The sequence below is a fragment of the Vulpes vulpes genome, chromosome 3, assembly GCF_048418805.1.
Source record: "Vulpes vulpes isolate BD-2025 chromosome 3, VulVul3, whole genome shotgun sequence".
NCBI lineage: Eukaryota > Metazoa > Chordata > Mammalia > Carnivora > Canidae > Vulpes > Vulpes vulpes.
In genome coordinates this window covers 73341620-73364063 of record NC_132782.1, presented here as the reverse complement: position 1 = coordinate 73364063, position 22444 = coordinate 73341620, and the positions used below count along the sequence as shown (strand labels likewise).

Sequence of the window (22444 nt, the reverse complement as noted above, 5' to 3'; positions counted from 1 at the left end):
CCGGTTTGCAGAGCATTTTGAATGAAAACTCTAAGGGGTTCTTTGATGGGGCACTTGGAAAGCCTCTGGCGATACCTTCCAGGCTGTCACTATGGCCTCAGACTGTGCCAGAGGCTAACATAACAAGAATATCTCAGATGGATGGGAGGTGCCTCCTCCCTTTCCAGAAAATGTAGAACTCTGTAAAACTGGAATAAGAAGAACTATGGTCAGTAGCCCCAGTACAGCAAACCTCTGGGCAATCACACATTCCCAACAATATCCCCCTTGCAAAGGTGAATGATGTCCACATTGCTCTGCCCCAGAAACTCCTTCTAAAAAAAGCAACCCAAATGTCTAGCAATAGGCAACTGACTGAACCAAGTATGGTACATACAGTTGAATTTAAACAACTGTAAAAGGAATGTAGAATCTCTGTAAGTACTAATATTCTGTGCTCCAGAATACTGTTAAAATGAAATAGCAAGCAGAGGAAACAGTCCATGAATACATTACTGTTTACCTCAGGGAGCGGGGAGAGAGGAAGAGATGGACAGAGAGCACTCCTATTTTACAAGTATAAGAAAAAACCAAAAAACTAAAGAAAACAAAAACAAAAAGTTTCCTTTGGTGGAAGAAAGGTACATGGTAGAAGAGGCAGGGAAAAAGAACTACATTTCTTTGTACTTTTTTTTTTTAAAGTCTTTAACCCTGGAATGATGTACACATTTTACTTAATATTGAACCAAGATTAGGTGGTTGGTTTTAAGCTTTTTTTTTTTTTAAAGATTTTATTTATTCATGAGAGACACAGAGAGAGAGGCACAGACACAGGCAGAGGGAGAAGCAGGCTCCATGCAGGGAGCCCAACGTGAGACTCGATCCCCAGTCTCCAGGATGGCACCCTGGGCTGAAGGTGGCGATAAACCGCTGGGCTACCCGGGCTGCCGATAAGCTATAAAACAAAATGAAACACATTATCTGGAGTTTCAAGTTGGCAGGAATTTGACCCATACTGAGAGGGGCTATTCTGTATGATTTTTAAAACACAGTAACCAGGGCAGCCTGGGTGGCTCAGCGGTTTAGCGCCGCCTTCAGCCCAGGGTATGATCCTGGAGACCCAGGATCGAGTTCCGCGTCGGGCTCCCTGCATGGAGCCTGCTTGTGTCTCTGCCTCTCTGTCTCTCTCATGAATAAATAAATAAAATATTAAATAAATAAATAAATAAATAACCAAACAAACAAACCACAGTAACAGGACTGTATGCTCCTAGGGGAATATATCCTTCAGATGACAGAAGTATTAGCTTACATTCGGTAGTCACAGTGTGGCAATAACATCAGTGTTACAATGTAATAAGCAATATGTTGATGAACTTAGATTTTTAGTATAAGGAAAAAAAGATACAAATATAAAAATCAAAGAAAAAAATCTGTAACCCTAAATCTGAATTAAAAACTTTAGTAAAAAGTCATGCATCTTATTTTTTTTTATTATTTATTTTTTAAGATTTCATTTATTCATGAGAGACAGAGAGAGACACACACACAAACACACATACACACACACACACAGAGGCAGAGACACAGGCAGAGGGAGAAGCAGGCTCCATGCAGGGAGCCCGATGTGGGACTCGATCCCAGGACTCCGGGATCACGCCCTGAGCCGAAGGCAGACGCTTAACCACTGAGCCACCCAGGCGTCTCACATCTTATTTTTTAAAAAAATATCACATACACACATTTCCCAGATGTGTTCCCTGAAGAAACTGCTAGGAACAGCCAGCTTCTCTAGCACCCTGTGCCTTTCTCCCATGCAAAGGAACCAGCACACTTTGGTGAAACAGCTGGTTCCAGATGTGGACAGGGACAGACAAAGCTGGGTATGAAACATCTTGTCTCATTAGCAAAAAGAGAAGCTGTAGGATTGCAGTGCATGGATTCAGGAGCCAATCTGAAGACACTCCCATTTGGTCAAAGATGAGACAATTTTAACTTCTTAAGAGAATAAAAAAAAAATTCTGCAACTAATTGTAACGCATCAAACATTAAAAAGCAAAGTTGTTTTGTTTTTTTTTCTAAGATTTTATTCATTTATTCATAAGAGAGAGGGAGAGGCAGAGACACAGGCAGAGGGAGAAGCCCGACATGGGACTTGATCCCGAGACTCCAGGACCACACCCTGGGCTTCAAAGGCAGGCGCCAAACCAGAACCACCTAGGGATTCCATTGTGGTTGGTTGGTTGGTTGGTTATTTATTTATTTATTTATTTATTTATTTATTTATTTATTTATCAGTCTGAAATGACTAAGGGTCATTTTTTGTTAGTCTGAAAACTGACAAAGGACAAGAATCAATAATTTATCCTTCTTTTCTTGAAGTAATGGTGTTCTCAGGACCACCAAGAAACCAATGAGAGGACACTTCTTTTTATAGAATATCCAAGCTAATAAAGAAGAAAGGATATAATTAGAATGTCACCATTTTGTAACTGTGATAAAATACTAGATGTAAATCATGATCATCGATGAATGCTTGACACCATAAAAAAAAGAAAGAGCCAGACTCCCCCCAACAAAACTCCAAGTAGAACTACCCACCACCACCCATTTTTTTTTGCCTTCTTCCTGCAAAATATAAGCCGGTCTTATCAAGCCTCATATGCAGCTCCTAGAACTACCCACCACCACCCATTTTTTTTGCCTTCTTCCTGCAAAATATAAGCTGGTCTGATCAAGCCTCATATGCAGCTCCTAGTTTACAGAAAACACAGGGGAAGGAGAACATACTAAATGGCCACTCATGGGTACAATCAGCAAAAGCTAAAATGTAGGGAAATCTGCAGGAAAACAGTTTCCTCACCTAATAATTAACATAAGCAGATGAGATAAAAAGGAGGAGAAGGAGTTAAGAACCCAAAGATTGAGAAACAGAGAGATCGACCAATTGCCACATATATCCTATGAAACAAATTATCAGACAAACAGGGAAGTTTGAATACTGATTGGCACTTTTATGTTAAAGAATTACTACTCATGTTTTAGGTCTGTTAATGGTATTGAAGTTTTTTTCCTAAAGCTTTTAAAGGAATACAGATGACAAAACTATTGAAGTGACCATGGTTCATGGAAATTCACTGTACTATTCACTCTCCTTATGCTGAAATGTTTCATGATAAAAAGTTAAAGAGAAAAGAGTGTTCTTAATTCTGATGGTAGTCTGTGAGTTCTTTTGAGGGCCAAATTTTAGCCCCTAGTGCCAAAGGGTTGATATTATATACATACATACATACATACATACATACATACAAACATACATACATATGTGATATCCACACTAGGACTATATATATAACATATTAACATACACATTAAATGTCAAAAATAAACTATAAAACACTTCTTTTACTGCTCCTCCTTCTGACCTGAAGCATGAAGTCAGGCTTATCACCTCATTTAATTCACCTCCTGCAGGAGTTAGTAAATACTTTGCTGTCTTACCTACATGCGGTGAGGAATGCCTTCTACAGTACCTGGAGATGAGACTGAGGATCAGAAATATTCAACTTCAAAGAATCCCCACTGGGTTTTTTAGAGATTTTGACCTATAAGTATCTCATGGAATCACTGATCTTCTGGCCTGCATTTTCAAAGCCCTAGTTATTCCACTTAGATTTACTAAAAGCTACTCACATGGAGAGTTTTTACAAACGTACAATAAATATCCCCTAATAGTCTTTTAAAAATGGGGTCAGAGCAGAAAAGTAGATTAGCAGTTGCCAGAGCCTGGCAGTAGAGGAAATGGGCATTGGGCATGGGGTTCTTTTAGAGGTAATCAAAGTGCTCCGGGATTAGACCATGGTGATGGTTATACAACCTTGTGAAAACCCTAAAATTCACCAAATAACACACTTTTAAAGGGCAGATTTTATGGTATATAGATTATATCTCAATAAAACAGATTTTAAAAAACAGGATCAGAGGTATATAAATTTTTCAAAAGTTTATTCCTTCATTGTAAACCTTTTGCAAACAAAGAAATCACTATGCAAGTAACAAATGTTTTTAATTTAGTGGGTTTTTCTTTTTCGTTCCTAAATAATATAACAGCAAGCCTAAGAAAATCAGCAAATGATATCATGCTAACAAAACTTGCCAATTCTGGTCAGAAAGTAGGAAATACTATAAAGCCTTGGTGGCACCTACCAACTTCATTAACTAAGCCAGTTGGCGAAAGTCCTACCATCTCTAATATTTAAAAATGGTTCTGGGTCTCCAGGCCGTGCAGCTGCCACTAACGCAGTCTGTCCACCTGTCGGCCCGCTCGTCCACCCGCAGCACGAGTGGCCTGCGCGTCTACAAGCACGTCGGTCACCGGCTCCCGCGAGATCAAGTCCCAGCAGAGCGAGGTGACCCGCATCCTGGATGGGAAGCACAGCCAGTACCAGCTAGTGGACATCTCCCAGGACAACGCCCTGCGGGATGAGATGCGAGCCTTGGCGGGCAACCCCAAGGCCACCCCACCCCAGATTGTCAACGGGGACCAGTACTGTGGGGACTATGAGCTCTTCGTGGAGGCTGTGGAACAAAACACACTGCAGGAGTTCCTGAAATTGGCCTGAGCCCACTGGGCTCCATCACCACATCCCCCAGGCATCGCCCGGCCATGAAGGACCTTATAACTCCCTGTTATTCCTAGCCTTCTGATCTTGGAACCTCTCCCCTCAACCCAAGCCCCTTCTCCTCCTCTCTCCTCCATTCAAAGGCAACATTCTTTACCCACTAGTCTCAGAAATTGTCTTAAGCAACAGCCCAAGTGCTGGCTGCCCTCAGCCAGGCCCTGAGGCTGCCACCCTGCCTGGCACTGGCTGATGGGCACCTTTGTTGGTTCCATTAACCAGGGCTCTGCCAAAGGCCCCGCATTCCCCATCCTGGGAACACCCTAGAGACAATTAAATGTCCCATTCCATTGAAAAAAAAAAATGGTTCTGGACTAGTTTGGGGCAGTCCAGAACTTCTCTCCCAACTAAAGAGACTCAACTTTAATTAACCCTGCAGAATTTAGGGTTTGAGTAAAAAGTCATGATGCACTCCGAAAGACAAATGATTTTATTTCTTCAATTAGTTAAAAGGGAAATAGTTTTAGTTCGGATAGTAACTTAGACAAAAATGACATCAAATGAGATATACTGTATTAAATGCCTGATAAAGAATGAATACAAATAAAAATCATCAACCTTAGCTTTCCCCTGCTCTTGACATGTGTCTCCAGGAGCTTAACCAAGGCAGCAAGTGTTCTCACTACAGACTCACACTTGAAACATAAAAATTGAAGAACATGTGAAATTGGCTTTAAGCCCTTCCACTGCCACCTCTATTGTTTATAAGCAGGGTCTTTTCATCATATTAACTTTAAAATCCATCTGTAAACAACGAAATCAGGAGCTGACAAAAAGCAGCACGAGTCTACCTTATGCAGTTTGTCACTAAGTGCTTAGGAAAGAAAAGAGCAAGGATACTTTTAAAACTTGGCCTACTTGTAAGCAGGAGGGGCATTTTTTAAAACATGTATTCCCAACTATCTAAAGCATTTCTTCTTCTCATGAACTTCTATTAGCATTTCAAATGAGTTTTGAATTAGATTCACTTGAGCCAAATCATCAAACATTTCCAAGGGGTGCCAGGAAATACCACTGGCCATGGAGGTGAGAGTAGAAAAGCACCACAGGGAGTTGTACCCTAATATAGCCCCGTTCCACGTGCCAAAAAGACACACCCAACATATAAAAGCAGCTGGAGGTGTTACACATTCAAAATAAAATGTGTTCAAAAAGAGACATCAGATCAGCATATTATGCCTGTTTGAGAAAGATAAAAAATTCTCAAGGGAAACACATCCAGGAAGACTGTCTAAAAGCACATGAGAGTCCACACATTTACTTCCTGCTACAACAGAGCAGAAAAATCTGCAAACCTTTGTTTTGTAAAAAGTGAACTAGTGCCAAAAAGGTAAAATACCCAAAGGCTCTTCTGTTCATGGGGGCAGGAACCCCCAAAGAAACAGCCCCAAAAGCCCTAAAGCTGACCCTCTAATGTGCAGAAAAGAGGTCAAGTGCCCCAAAGCCTGAGAGGCTGGTCTAGACTGTCACCAACCTGCAGGAGGCCAGGCATTCCCCAGCACCAGGCTGTACAGGTAAGTGGAGGACCCAGTTGGTGGAGATCACTAGGGCTTTCATAGTCCATAACATGGGTTCTAGGAACTCCAAGATCAGGGAACAACAAACCAAGGTAAAAAATTCAGGACTCATCCAAGTCAGGTCAATTCCCATCACTTTCAAAAGATGATGGACTTTTAAACAATCATTTGTTTTACTTCACTGAATAGGGAAAAACACCAAATGTCTGTTGAATGACAGATACAAACCTATTTTTACTCACCAGTGCTATCTGACTTATGATGTGCCTACTTGCTAGAAGAAAACGCACTGAGCACTAATTTCTCAGGAGAATGCTACAAGAATAAGGCAATTAAAAATCCACTGAAACACCAGTGCTTTTCTATGTGTGGCAGGTGAGTTAGTTTAGTATTTCAGACTCTAACACTGTATCAGAAGCAATCAGAAGGAGTAGTACCATAGATTAGAAAAGTTTAACTTTACCTGAAAGGTACGCAACTTTTTCCTTTAAAATTGGCAAAACATCCATAGCTTTCATTTCATCGTTTTTTCGAAACCCTGAAATATATAAAGAAAAATTCAAATTACTAGGTTACTTGAGTGACATTTAACTTCTTACCCACCATATCCAATGCCAATAGAGTAGCTTTACTCACACCCATTAAATCAGTTTTAGAAATATCATTTCAAATCATGTGAATTCTATGAAGAAAAGACTGTGATCACAGAATTATCTTCTATTTTTAATGTCAATGATTTGCACATAGACCCAAAGGCTCCTGTACTAAGCAGGCTCGAGGCCATTTGTAGCAATAAAAATCTGCTCCCAAAAACACAGGACATGAAACCAGTCCAGATCATTTCAAACATCTTCATCTGAATCCTGTAGATGAATGCAAACAAAGCAGCAATATCAGGTTTTAAACACGGCGATTGGTGGCACACTGAAGCCCCTAGGGGGAGCTCCAAGCCTCCTCCTTGGGAGTCCAGAGTGTTAAAAATAAACAGTGGCAGTGAGGAGAACAGGAATTATAAATAGCTGGGGACTGGCCACAGCTCCCTTCATGCCCTAACCTTCCAGGCTTTCTGGGTCATGCCCCCCTGGAAGAATGTCCCTAGTTAGTGGGTAAGATGTCCCAGTGCCACCTGATTCTGAAGGCGGCTGAGTGCATCTTCTCACTGTGAACCAACTCTCCCCACATCCAATACCGTCAAAGGCAAGTGGAGAGATCATGGAAAAGAAGCATGAAGCAAGCAATTCAGGGCAAGCCGATATCCATCTTGCAGCCTTAAACGCGTGTGGCCCAGCTCACCAGGGCGAATGCCCACAGGGGAGTCTGGGGCCCTGAATGTTCATGCTCATAACAATTCTTCAGGGGCAGCCCCGGTGGCGCAGCAGTTTAGCGCGGCCTGCAGCCCAGGGCATGATCCTGGAGACCCTGGGTCGAGTCCCAAGTCAGGCTCTCTGCATGGGGCCTGCTTCTCCCTCTGCCTGTGTCTCTGCTACTCTCTCTCTCTCTCTCTGCATCTCTATGAATAAATAAATAAAATCTTTTTTAAAAAATTCCTCAGGATATTTCTCCTGGAGGAAATTTTGGTCCAAGATACTGGTTATCCTCATCAAAACTAGAAACTATCATTATTGACTCAACAATCTCTAGGAAAAATAAAAGACCACTGCCCCATCACTTATTTCCTGTTTGTTTTTGCCCAAAGCCATACCAAGAACGCTCCAGAATGGTAGCTCGGTAACACAATAGTGCAAGATGCAGATCTGGATTTAGAGAGCAAGGAAAGCACTCTCTCACTGACCTGGGGCTTCCACTTGTGATAGGTCTGAGTAGCCCTTGGGGGACTAGCCCTGCCACAGAAAAAGCCTACAAAAACAAAAAACAAAAAACTGTCTCAAGGCTGCAGAGTAACCCAAAGCAGGGAGACACGACTTGGTAAGAAGGGACTGTCACTGGGAACACAGAGACTGGGGCTGTCGCCTGAGGACAGGATGCCAGCGGAGCAGGACAGGGCGCCAGCGGAGCCATGTGGAGCTGTCAACACAAGAACCAGCCACATCTCGGGGCAACCTCAGTAGCAGACTAGAGAACGGAAGGAGCCGGGGAGCTCCAGGTTCTGTGTATAATCTTGGCTCCAGTCTCCGGCTCTACCCTGAGCCTCACTGGTACAAGGCAAGCTCCAAGCTAAAGACAAAGTATCTGACCAAGATTCTTGTTGCAGCCCAGGGCAGAGGAGCTGAGAATCATAGCTTGAGTCCAGCCACGTTAGCAGCCTGCCAAAGCAAGCAAGCAACAAACATCAGCACTTTGGGGAGGAATAGAACAGAACCCAGCCTCCTCAATATATCATTCATAGAGGCAAAGAATGACTAAATTACTGGTATGATTTGATTAATTAAGTCTCTCCTGCCCGCAGAATACTTCTATATATATCAAGAACCCTGTTTAACAGGATTAACCATGATATTGACAGTCACTAGAGACCCTGCCCAAGGACAGCAGCAAATGCATCCTGAGGAGGTCCCCAAGGTCTAGGAGATGCAGCAGCATTACCTCTCTGGGCCTGAAAAGGCTCAACACGGAACCCACACTTCTACATCATCAGACCATTTTGCTTTTCAGTGTACCAACCTCTGTGCTGGCAACCCACCAAGCTTTTAAAAACAGTAGCTATTTATAAAAGGCAAAACAAGAGCCAAGAGTTCTGCAATTTCATCCTTAAGGTTCCTTCAAAACTCTTGAATGGATGCAATCTCGTTTGAGCAATTCATTGCCAGTCATTAGGTAATTCACTGGACACATCTAAAAAGAAAAAGATTCCACCTCAATTCCATCTGTGGTGGACAGACACATCAGTAGAGCCAACACCAAGGGAAACCAGGCAGCACAGAGGCCCTCAGGAAGACAAGGTTATAAATTCCTATGGCAAGGCACCGTGTGAAAAGTTCTACCAGCAGCACAGAGTGCTAGGGAACCCAGACAAATGAGGAGGCAAATCGAATGACAGGTACAGTAGGAAGGAGTGAGAGTTAGCTGTGGGTCCCAATCTACAGGGATTTGAAAAGATGATCCCCCTTCTATTGCTACCAGGTAAGAAAACACATGCTTCTACCACCGGCACATCGCCTCTGCCCCAACAGATGCCCTGGCCAGACAGAGGAGAGCCCTCAAAAGGACCACCACTGGCTGTAGTCCTGGATCCCCACACGACAGAAACAAGGGCCCCACTGGAGGCCCAGCCTGCCTCACACAACCCTCAACAAGTAGAATGTCCTAATCCCGGTGCTGGCATCTCACAAGAGGACTACGTGACTTACATGAGCATTCCAAAGCATTCTTAACAATCCCTGCTGACTCTCTGCAGCAACCTATTTATTACTACCCTTTCAGGAGCGGCCCATGGAAGTGAGAGCTGCCGTGTTCCAGCCCACCCCACAGGAAGAACAGCACACTGACAGGAAAACAAGGTGGGAAGTAAACAAAACTTTACGACAAAAAAATCTCGATTTCCTATGCCACTAGAAGCCAGAGACTCACTTCCTCTCATGTTTTAGTTTCCAGGAACTATACTTTAAGTTTATTGGTTCCTGAAGTTCTCCCCTAAGTTAGGTTAAGACTCACCATCTCGTCAGAAGAGGAAAGGGACATGAATCCAGGACTAAGCTGATGTTGAAGTATGTTACACTTCAATTGTGATACACACACATGTACAATATAAATTCTTCACATTTTCACTACAGTATTTTTGTTAAATATGTCACAGGAAAAGATGTGAAATTCATGAAAATAGTCAATTAAAATTTTTAAAATAAAAAATTCTTAAAAGCAGAAATATAAAACTAACCACAAAGAAACTGAGTTGGTGTGACTGTTATGGCAATCACCTAAGTATTACCTTAATCTCATTTCCATTTTAAAAAACACACCCAATAAGCAAAAGGTTAAGGAAGCATGTATACTTACCATAAAGCCAGATTAAATACATCATATAAATTTTAATAAAAAGCAGGAAGAACTCAGCCATGAAACATCTTTAGATCAAAAAGGCAAATTCTGTTCCATGCCCTGAAGAGCTATTTATGAAAACAGAGTGTGCAACTATTAAAAAAAAAAAATTCCAAAAAAAAAAATCCAAATACATGGCTTCTGTGCCATTCCACTGATTCTAGATTACACCGCAGATAAAACAACTCCTACTGTGTTCCTTCCTTGTGCATTAAAGGAGCTAGCTGTGGTTTCTAAACTTTTGGATCAAAAGGATATGCTCCGTGACTATCTCTATAACACACAGCTCCCCCGCCCCCCATGCTCATGGGGAGAGAAAGGGATAGCAAATACCATCTTGGAGTGATGCTTCTGAGATCTCAGGTCACATCTTTGTGTCACAAACCACGAGTCAGCAGTGCTTTTACTTCTAAGTGCCACCAAGAGAGTTTGAAAATGCCACTAATAGGTGGAGGAAGGGGGTGCCAAAGACTTGTAGTAAAATTAGATGAAAAGAAAAGCAGCCTGAAAAGTAGTAACACCGGGTCAAAGTCAGAGGACATTTAGTTATACCCATTTCTTAAAATAGATACTTTTTAAATTACACAGAGCCTAACTGAAAAGTTCAGAAAGACAAGATTCTTGATACAATTTAAAGTAAGCTTCCCCATCTGAGAAAAAGAAGCCAATGTGAATTAAATCAAATGCTAGCTTCAGGAGACAGTGACCATAGCACAAGGATGCAGTCTGCCCAGGCTCATTTGTAGGTACATAGAATGTTTCCCAAGGGGAGCCCAACAACGCATGGAACACTTTTTTTTTTTTTTTTAACAACCACTCTTTTGAATCAAGTCTACAAGGAACCTGATTGGAATGTTCACATGGTAACATCTGTCATTACACTAAGATCTTAATATTAATATTTGTTGAATGATACTGAGGAGAAAGGAGTGTGGGTTAAAAATCAGATGTTACCATTGTTGAACATGCAGTTAGTGCTCTTTCCTGGTTCAACACAAATAATACCTAAAACAATAAAATCTGAATATTTAGAGGGTTTAATATATTCATTTAAAAACATCTCAACCCCAAGGCTCACATATTACTTGCTAAAACTGATGGTTATCACCTTGTATTTTACAAAAGATTTTACTTATTTATTTCTATCTGAGAGAGACAGACAGACAGAGACAGCCAGAGTAGAAGGGGTAGAGGAAGGAGAAAGAAAATCCCAAGTAGACTCCATGATGAGCATGGAGCCCAATGTAGGGCTTGATCCCCAGGACACTGAAATCATGACTTAAGCTGAAATCAAGAGTCTGATGCTTAACCCAGGTGCCCCTCTGTTATCACCTTTTAAATTGCTATTTGGTTCAAGAGCATGTCAATCTGAGGTACATTTTACAGCCCTGCTTCCAAATTGCTCATATTTCTTAAAATTATAAGCATTATGTTGCCCATCAAGAGATTAGTTTTTCTCTCTATTCCTCTAAACTGGCCTGCTAGCTAGAAGACGGATTTCTTTCGTTTCCTGCTATATACCAGATGCCTAAGACAGGACCAGGCACAGGGTGGTCAACAAACACATGATGGATTGATGGCTGAATGAATGAGTGAATAAATGAATGAGTGAATGAATGAATGAATGAATGAACAAACATACTTCTCCAGCTTCTTGACCCCGAGTTCCTACTCAAGCACTTTAATGTTCCTTAGTACTTTGCATTTTAAGTTTACGAAATATAAGCTCAGTGTCTTCAAATGGCCACTCCTATTCTATGTGTTATATTTATAACAAGGAAATTAAACACATTGCCCTGAGAGGAAATATTCCACAAGTTAGCATTTAACAATGGAAAATCTTTTACTTGAATCAATGGTCTGAAACTTCAACTATCTAATACTCCACTGGCCAAATCAATCTCTCATTTTTCACCCTGAGTCTCTGTGAGTAGGTGCTGTATTGTTGTTATCAAATGCCTTTTGGAGTGAGTCACTGCTGACCACAATGTTTACTCATTTGGTCTCTTCTCAGTATTAGATTTTTTAAAACAACAACAAACAGAAAAGGAATGACAACCCACAAGTTCTCTTACTTTAAAAAGAAAAAGCACCATAGAAATATTTTTACAATGAGCAAGAAGCTTTGATACAGCACATTATTCCAACAGTATTTTTAATATAAGGGTCAAAAAAAATAAGATGAAATAAAACAAATGAGGTCAAAAGTAAATAAAATTTAAACTTTTAAAGCCAGGATACAGGGGGTGATTTCTTTTTTAAATCCCTATTTCTCCTAGGCCTACTGGCAGATATTAGTAATTTCAGATTTTATGTCATCTTCAAATTAAACAAGTCGGGTTTTTTTGTTTGTTTTTGAAGTAAAAACAGTGTTAGAAAAACACCAGAGCTACCTCTTGATCATCTGGGCTGAAGGAAATGAACTGTTGCCTTGTTCCTAACCATCTGCCTCACCTCCTGCACTGGGATTGGTCTTTAAAAGACCATCCACAAGGGGATCCCTGGGTGGCTCAGCAGTTTAGCGCCTGCGTTTGGCCCAGGCCCATCAGGGACTGCAGGATCGAGTCCGCATCCGGCTCCTGCATGGAGCCTGCTTCTCCCTCCTCCTGTGTGTCCCTGCCTCTCTCTGTATCATAAATAAATAAATCTTAAAAAAAAAATAAAAATAATAAAAGACAATCCACAAGACAAACTGTGCTCTTCATCCATTTCCAAAGGCCTCATTTGCCTGTCAGTTGTACTACTTTAGTACTTGATGGGGAGGCCAGAAGCGGGAGTGACTGAAAAAATCCTACACCCTCAGAAACACAGGTCTGTAAGCAGAATTAAAAATGTGTTCATAAATAAAGCAGCATTTTGAGACAACAGCAAAAAGGAACACTAAACAGGAAGCTGGAGGGCTACTATTAGTACCAAGTCTTGGTGGTAATTACCTAATTTTACTCATTAGTTCACTTAGGGGCAAGGCGCACGCGCACCCTGGAGCACAAAGAGCCAGAGGAGGAATCCACAGCGACGGCCCGCGCGCGCGTGCGCGCGCACACACACACACACACACACACACACACACACACACACACGGAGGTGACGTCACCCCTCCAGGCATCTCCCGCAGTGCCTGCAGGATCAGTCACAGAGCACAGGGGGCAGCGGTGCCGGGCACACCGTTTTTGTGCTCTCAAGGGCTTTAACCACGCAAAGCAGTGAGGCTAGTGGTGTGTAGGAAGGAAGCATTTCTAACTAGCCTGGATCCTCTATGAAAATGTTTAGGGGGAAAAGTGGTTATAAAATCAAATTATATAAATGTCATTTTTACTAAGGCATAAAGACATCAAAATATAAAATACTGCTTATATTTTTATGTAAATATATAACTACCATTCAAACATATAAAATGCATGTCAAGTGAATTAAATACCAAGAATATGGGCATGCTCACAGACCACCACACGGAATACAGATGGGGTTTCATAGTGCAGTACTGTAATTTTTACCTAAACCTTTATGGCTATAATAACTGTCAGACTGGTTAATTTATCCCTTCACATAATTTTAGAAGCAACAGCCCGTAATGTAACATCATACTCTTAAGGAAGAAAAAGCAGCATAAGTTTGATTGATCCAAGGAAGTAAAGGGCATTTCAACTTAAAATAGCTCTGGCTTTTTAATGTCCTGAGCACAAAACACAGAGGACAAACCAAAATAACCAAAAGACCATAACAAAAAATATTTTTAAACTATTACATATATTTTAATGTAGATGAAATAATGAATTTTTAATGTTTGATGATCTAATTATGTCTTAGCTACGTATTCAAGTTTAATTAAAAACTACAACAGACCAATGGAAGGGAATATTCTAATAGTCAAAAAAGTAGTATTATTATTAAAGGGGATTTTACTGTCCTACAATCTCATACACCAAAAAGAACCATGTACCAGATGTGCTGTTCATCTTTGTACCCCCAAGGACCGGCCATGGCTAAGCATAGAGAAACTTCATCCTCATGTTGGCCTAACACCAAAAGAAAGAAAGAACACATACATCTGTGCCTCTAAGAATATCAGGAGATGCCCGTGGGGAAAGCATCCACACTATACTCTGGGACTCCAGTCACCCATCCTAAGCCACATGTATACACACAGATATAGACATGTGCCTACTTATTCTGTGATACCTACTCCAAGGAACGCTTGCTTTATGTAAAGAAGCAGCCTCTCGGGAAAGCTAGTTAGAAACTTAGTTTGTATCAAATGATCCACAGAGATACAACTGATAGAAATTGATCACTGTCAAATGAAATGATTTAGATCAAATCATCCAAGATTGACTGCTAAAAGAAACCACGTTTAATCATTACAACATTTCATACATGGTAGACCCTTGCCCTCTACCAAAATAGAAAAGAAAAAAATCCTTAGGCCTTCATATTTTTTAATGCATTCTTATAAAAAGGCTTTGAAAAATAAAGCTATATGTAATTCTCCTTTTCCTTTATGTAGAGATCTTTTTGATTATTGTAAGCAATTACAGAGATGTCATATAAGTTAGTGATATTAAAACTCTGTTCAGTGGACACTGATTTGGGGGGACAGGGAGGGACTTGTACACTCAGTGTGTTTGCAAAAGCAACACAGGAGTGTTCAGACACTTGGTATGGAAAAACCAGGGCCAGAGGGATCACAATAGGAGAAGACATCCTGTAAGATGTAGGATATATGGGGTGGAGGTGATTACGGTGGGTCTTGACCAAGCAGAAGACCCCCAGCACTGGCACAAGAAGGTGTCAAGAAAAATGGGGCTCTGCATGCCTATGGTACAACCATCTCCACCTGCGCTCATCATGGTCTCCACAAACCTGCTCATTGTAAACAATTCCAAAGTAAATTGGAATTGGGTCCCAGCACAGTACCTGGCCCCATAAACCATCTATCTATCCAACAGCCAAACCAGGAACCCGGGCTTCCCCCTGCCCCCCACTCTTTCATGCACTCTTGTAGGCTCTATGCTTAACTGGAGCACTGCATCTCCCTGCCCCACTGGCCAGTAGTCTCCTAAAGGAGGTGCAGGACTCCCTTTGATCCACTCTTCCACTCTCCCCAAACCCCTATCTCATCATTTTCCTCCCTAAAATTCATCAGTGGCTCCTCAGAGCCCTCAGATAAAACCCAAACTCCTGGGCATGCCCCCAAAGTCCTTCACAATCCAAGCCTGCTGACATTTGCAGCCTCACAACCCCATTCATTACCCTCTCCCTCACCTACCCCTGCAGGTACCACAGATCCCTGCTTTCCAATGAGCTCCCACACAGCCTCAAGCACTCCCTCCCCTCCCCATGCACAAGCCCACACATCCTTCACATTCCTGAACACTCAGACCAGAACCACTCCTTCTGTACAGTCTTGCCGTGTGTCCCCACTGCTGGATATGATCCCCCATCCGGCACTCTAACTGCACCCAAAACCTCATCATGTTGCATGGTAATTATCTAAAGAAATATCTGTTGGGGGCCCTGCCCCCACCCCCATCAGAAGGCAGGCCATTGCCTGTCATCTCCCAGCCTGGCTTCACTGCAGCAGAGTGCCACAGGACATGTAAGAGCCTCATGCCTAGCTGGTTCGACCCTGGGGTTCGTACCACTTCGAGCAGCTAGACATTTTAAGGGGCAGTCCACAATCTGGAGTTCTGAGCAAGGTATCCATGTTATCACATAAAGCAACGAGTCCAAAGCAGTCAACTTGCCACACACACTCAATTTTGAGAAGGCTTAGGTGACTGCGTTACTTCTTTGTCTAGTATATTCAGTGACTAGTACATAAAATCACATTTGTATATTTTTGGTCTACATTTTAAAGTAGGGAAAGTTTTACTTTGGAATTGTTTACAATGTACTTAAAAAGGTATTTTCTGCCCTAGCCACCAAAATTGTAACCGATTATAAAAAGCTTCTCTGGTGGGAAGACCAGGCTGTGATTTGAGAAAAGATCACTCAGTGGCTTTTCATTCTACCTCCTCAACAACCAACAGAATGCAGGCCTTCAGGGAAGTGGTTTCCAAGCAGAAGACACAGGCCTCAGGGCCCTGCCTCTTTGCGGTGGGTTGAGTGGGTTCTGGTCGCGGTCACGTCTTCACCCAAGAATTCCAAGTTACCCGGAAGTGTTCTCATCATGAGAGTCTGTAAACAAAATAAGCATAAGGGAACCAGCAAGGCAAATATATGCCTGGCAACTCAAAACTGAACACCTTTTTCTTTCGTACTGTTGTTATGACAACAGGTCCCTCTGCACTAGGCCAAGTACTCAGATGACAATGTCTTTTGCCACATTACTTAAACACAAGCTAACCCTCTGTAAGTGTTATATATCACAAATAGTAACATCCCAGAACACCTGCATTGTGCCACTGACATCTTCCCTTGTTACTGACCACGAATATGAAGGAACAGAAAACGCATCAAGCAAACAAGTAGAGCCAAACCTTTCTAGCTAGTCTATAAATTTAAGATAAAGGGGGATCCCTGGGTGGCGCAGTGGTTTGGCGCCTGCCTTTGGCCCAGGGCACGATCCTGGAGTCCCGGGATCGAATCCCACGTCGGGCTCCCGGTGCATGGAGCCTGCTTCTCCCTCTGCCTCTTTCTCTCTGTGTGTGACTATCATAAATAAATAAAAATTTAAAAAAAAAATAAGATAAAGGGATATAATTCCATCAATGAATCAAGATTTGGGTTTAAAATTTGGTTTCAGCTTCCCTCCAAATCAGTATTCCCCAAGCCAGCCTTCCTTCTGTCCACCCTACGATGCTAAGGTTCTACTTTGGAATATCTCCCCTTGCCCAGATAGCTAAAGAAAGGCTGTAAGCCTGGGGTAAGCATTGAGAGCACATTACTCACCCAGAGGTCCTCCTCCAGGCTCATCAGCAAATGCCTATCAATCCTGTCTACCTTCAAGATGTTTATTGATAAGTTTTCCATTCATGGAGAAAAAATAAACCAAGGTTGAGTGTCTTAATCTAGCAATTAACTTCATTGAGCAGTGATTATATTCAAATGGAAATACTGTATTAAGGGACACTAAATTACACACACACATATATGAAATATCAAAATGTCTCCTAAAGTTAAGTAGTCAGCAAAGTTATTGTATGTACAATTCTGTTTCAAAACGCTTCAGTTAATTAATTTACCTTTGTATTAATGTATCATGCAAGGCAAATGCCACAAAGAAACAATTTTTAATACAAGGACTGAAAAGTTACTTCCATTTGGATTTAATTTCAACATAAACTCACTAGAAAGATATACCTTTAATAACACAAAGAATTTGGCAGAACTTTCTACCGGCCAGGCCTTTGATGAAGCTTAGAATTGTGTTTTTTAATCCCTCGGCATTCATATTTACACACAGTGCTCTCTTAAGTCCTAGAGATTTTCCCCCTAAATGGTATGTTCTGATTTTAAGAAGCTTATAATCTAAAACAAAATAAAACGCACATTTAGACTAACAGTGGCCTTAACAACGTGTACGCGACACATTGATGGAGACAAGTGTCTTGCAGATACACGTAACTGTTATTTCTAAGAGAGATGTAGATACTGTTGTGATTAGACTAACCCATCTAGAAGTATTACTTCTGTCACTGAAATTTTGTATCAATCACAAGCACTAAAAACTAAGTCCCTGACATAAAAAATGGTGTTCCGGACCATTCTGAAAGGGTCAGAAACCCTCGCTCCAGGGACAAAACCACAGCATCGGAGTGAATAATACAAGTAACATGTTCAAAGATTAACACGGTGATGTTTTAATCATTAGAAACCCACTCAACAGTTAACACGTGGCTACTCTGCCTAAGGTGTTCAGCTACCCTACTCTGCTTTGATAACGGTTTTCATCTTTTTCTGAACATATCAGAAATAAATCTGAAATACATTGTGCTACATCTGGTACTTGAGGAGACAAACCAGAACAAGCTAAGTCCTGATATTCAGATGTCTACTGACCAACAAACAGTACAAGAACCCTAGAGAAGCAACTCTTGTCATCACTAAGTAAGGACAACTCAAAAAAGCAAAACAACAACAACAAAAACCCCAGTGCTTTGTAACTTGTTTTCAGGCTGAATTTGGAGTACAACCTAAAGTTTGGATTTTTCTTCCCGATCCTTCTGTTTGCCATAATGAGATTTGATGCCTTGACAAGTATTTTAGCTCTGAGGACACGTGGAGAGAAGGACCAGGCCAACACTGGACACAGACCTGCTTTACACCTAGACCACAGAGGGCAAGTTCAGCCTTTAGGACTCACCGGCTCTTAAGATTATAAAGTGCCTTCTCATTCAGGTTCTGGTGTCCTTGCTCACCCTCATTTCCAAGCAGAGGGAAAAAAAACATTCCAGTGAAAAGGTTCCTACCATTTACCCCCCTGTTAGATTCCTAACAAGAAATTGAAGAAATTACCGGAATTGAGAAAAGAAATGCCATCTGTGAATGTAAAAAGAAAAAGCAAAGTGAAAGTCACTTCCGCTCTCTAACAAACTACCTCTCCTCCTACCTTCTCCACCTCAAATCCCCTTTGCATATCCATACAAAGGGAGGTTTTCTAAAATTCTGGTTTTAAAATGTGTTTAATTAAATCAAATTATTTAGATATACAGATAAGAAAACAAATTTTGACATAAAAATGGATTTAATGTGAACTGACTCATCTCCACTTACATTTTTATACATATTCACTGAGGAGGAGAAGAAGTTATAAATTCACAAGGTAGAGGGACAGAAGTGTCCAAGGGGCATGACCCCTCAAGGAAGGGGTACAGGGCAGCTTGCTGGAAGGAGTCACTGGTCAGACACTCACATTTCAGGTTACCAGCTCATGCTTAGTGGTGCCTCCTCTGATTCACTGGAAGACGAGATGGGAATTCAGCAAGCAGAAGCCAAGCACAGACTCAGGGGAATGTGCCACCAACGCTCCAGCAGGACTACAACCCACACAAAAGGTGAAGAAGCTCCACCTATGTGCCGGTAACTCACATCCTACCTGGGCTCCTGTTGAAGCGCTACGGGAAGAACTGGCAGGTATCACCTAGGCCTGTGCCACAAGGCACCCTCCTCCTGCCTGCCAAAGGGTCCCACAGTCCAGAATGGGGGGGGGGGGGCAACCTCATGGCAGGTTTTATTTCTTTACCCTTGTCCTGCAGTACCCAACCTGAGTGGGGTAAAACACAAAGGTGTATGCCTTGTAGGCTGGGGAACCTGCTGTTCCTTTTCCAATTCCCTAATTGCTACGTTCCCACAGAGAAACAATATGTATCTGCCAAGGAGCATTTTTTTCCCAAATTAACTCAGGATAGAAATGCAAATAGCAATGCAATAAGGACATTTAAAATGAGATGTGTAGTACTCATTCTCCAGCTCATGCACCGCAAGACCTCTACAGTGCTCTGCACAGAGAGCTACGTGACACCTGCTGCCCAGGTGCCCGTGACCAAGGACAGGACAGCACAGGGTTACGAACAACTTCCTTCCAAGGGAAACATGACAGGCACGAAGGTGTATGGAAGAGATTATACTGCTCACTTCTGTTAGCAGCACATTTTGTGGACATCACCTGAAAGCAACAGTGCCACAACTCAAAAGAAAACTGTCAAGGTACTAGTAACGTCTAATACAGACCCAGGGCTGGACCCTGGCTGCCTGGTCTGCCAACTCCCAGGAGGAATCCAGTGGACGCATGGCTCAGTCCCTCTGCACCTTGGTTTCCATATCTGTGAAATGGGATCCCAATTAACACCACATTACAGAACAAACAGTGCCAACAACATTAACTATGATTACCACTGACATTTGAGAAAGCCACTTATTCTTAGGTGTACACATCTGGTAAGTGCTTTAAGTAAATGGATATGAGGAAATGCCTGCCGTTTCTGCATTCTATAAAGAGGTGCATCTTACTAAAAAAAAAAAAAAAAAAAAAAGTAGGACTGAGATGTCTGGTTACTGTCAAAAGTCAGCCAAAAGAAACCACTTACTTTTAAAAATCAACAGCCATGACAGATGAACATTGGCAATGTCCTCCTCCCGAACTGACTGTAAAGAACTGGAAGGTGATTCAAAAGTCAGAATGCTCTCTGATCTAAGAGCTTTCAGCAGTTCATACCGACCCTCATTCCCCCCACACAGCAACACCCACCAGCCCCTGAGTGTTCTCAGGATCCTGCTGATTAGCCGGTTCCCATTGTGGGAAGGGCAAATCAGAGTACAAAAGAAATGAAAGCAGATGAGCCAGTAAAGTCACTTGAAGGGAAAAAATTTTTAAATGATCACCTCCTCTCACTAAAATAGTGGCAACAAAAACTTAAATAACCCACAAAGTGCTCCCCTGTTCCAACACCTCCTCACTTCACGCCCCTCTACAGCCAAAGACCTGTCCATTGTTGCAATGATTCCTTTCCTTCTGCTTTGAAAGTGGGAAAGGCAAGGATTACAGCAAGAGCTCTTACCTCTGGCCTTGCCAGCTGGGGCCCTGAGCTTGCTAGTGACCATTGGAGCCGCAGGGATGCCAGGCGGCAGGGCTCTGGCTCCCACATCCAGGCCCTCTACCTGCACTGGCCCGCCTCTGGGACATCAGTAACCAATAGGAAGTCACTCTCTCATGCTACAGGGCTACTTGAGGCCAGAAGGCATAGTCAGACCATACTCTTTCCCCTCCATCCTCATCTTCCACCTTTCTTTTTTATTTATAATTTTACTGAAATTCAATTTGCCAACATATAGTAACACACCCAGCACTCATCCCATCACATGCCCTCCTTAATGCCTGTCACCCAGCTACCCCATCGCTCCCGCCACCCACCTCCTCGCCAGCAACCCTTTGTTTGTTTTCCAGAGTTAAGAGTCTCTCATTGTTTGTCTCCCTCTTATTTCTTCCATTCAATTTCCCTACTTCACTTATGGTCCTTTGCACTATTTTTTATATCCATGTATGGAATTCCACGATGGAATATATTCCATCGTATTCCATACGATGACTGTCTTTCCCTGACTTATTTCATTCAGCACATGGATGGAACTGGAGGGTATCCTGCTCTGTTTTTAATAGATGATCAAGAACAAACAGGGTTTTCCCATTCTGCCTAGAACTGTGGGTAACAGTGCAATGAATAGCTGGCTGTGCACACAGAAAAAATGCTGGCCTTTGTACACATACTGTCTGTGGCTGCCACACCCTCAGCCCATTCTGGTGAAGACAGAACTCATTCAAAATTAAGGTTTTAAAGTGATGAGAAACCACTCTAAGCTCTCCTCCTCTGTTCCTTGCTGAAACCACCCCAGGTGGATGCTGCTAGCATGACATCAGCCAACTCTGCAATGGTATCACCTCAAAACCTCAAAACAGGAGGACAGTAGGTGGTATTATAGTAAATAAAATCTAAGAGCCCCGATGCCTTTAAATATTCAATTACTCACTTTATGGTAAAGCAAAAAGGCTTTCAAATCAATTTTTCTAATTCTTTCAGCTACTAAAATGAAAGCCTAGGCAACACAGGCCCCACTTAGAAGACAGTACCAGTCTGGTCTGCACGAAGGTGTGTGTATGTTTGAAACCGCCATCCTGTTTAAGAACCAGGACATGAAAAATAAATAAATAAATAAATAAATAAATAAATAAATAAATAAATAAATAAATAAATAAAAGAACCAGGACATGCCAAGACCTTAGAAGGCTCCCTGCCCCAGCCTGAGGATACCCACCTCCTGATAACCACTGTGCTGACAGTTCGGGTAACCATGCCCTTGCTCTTCTTGATAGCCTTCACATTATTAATCTATTGCTACATGATATATTGCTTCATTTCCTTGTTTTTGAGCTTTGTGTAAATGCAATCAGACTATATGAATCCTCCTGTGATTTGCCTTTGGTTTGTATGGTTAATCTACATTGATGTGCACCAGAGCTTTATTTAATGCTCTGTTCTATGACTATACCACAAACTTACTTATGCAATCTTATTAATGGACATTTGCTCTGTCTCCCATGTGTACCATTATAAATGATGCTGCCATGAATGGCCTTGTCCATATATCCCAGAACACACTTCCACACTTCTTCCACTAGGCCTAGCGGGGAAACTGCTAAGAACTGACATGCCCATCCTTTAAGAGGGGATGCCTAATTGCTTTCCCAAACAGCTGTGTATCACATCCTCTCTAAAGCCTGCATGGTCTGTCAGATGAATCTATGTATTTTTTTTAAGGATGCCACCATTTGATACT

The 22444-nt window shown here is 42.0% G+C and overlaps 1 protein-coding gene and 1 pseudogene across 3 annotated transcripts in view; one reads left to right on the top strand and one right to left on the bottom strand.

Moving 5' to 3' along the window:
* The window catches only part of TRIO (trio Rho guanine nucleotide exchange factor), a 356945-nt gene that overhangs the window by 229465 nt on the left and 105036 nt on the right, over positions 1–22444 (bottom strand). For all 3 annotated transcript variants that reach the window (XR_012000490.1, XM_072752731.1, XM_072752732.1), the window contains exon 2: positions 6639–6713. Coding sequence is in view for 2 of the 3 variants with exons in the window: in XM_072752731.1 (XP_072608832.1) it covers positions 6639–6713 (75 nt within the window). In the remaining variant the exon portion in view is untranslated. The remainder of the gene's footprint in view (positions 1–6638; positions 6714–22444) is intronic.
* On the top strand, positions 4241–4680 carry LOC140598157 (SH3 domain-binding glutamic acid-rich-like protein 3 pseudogene; annotated as a pseudogene).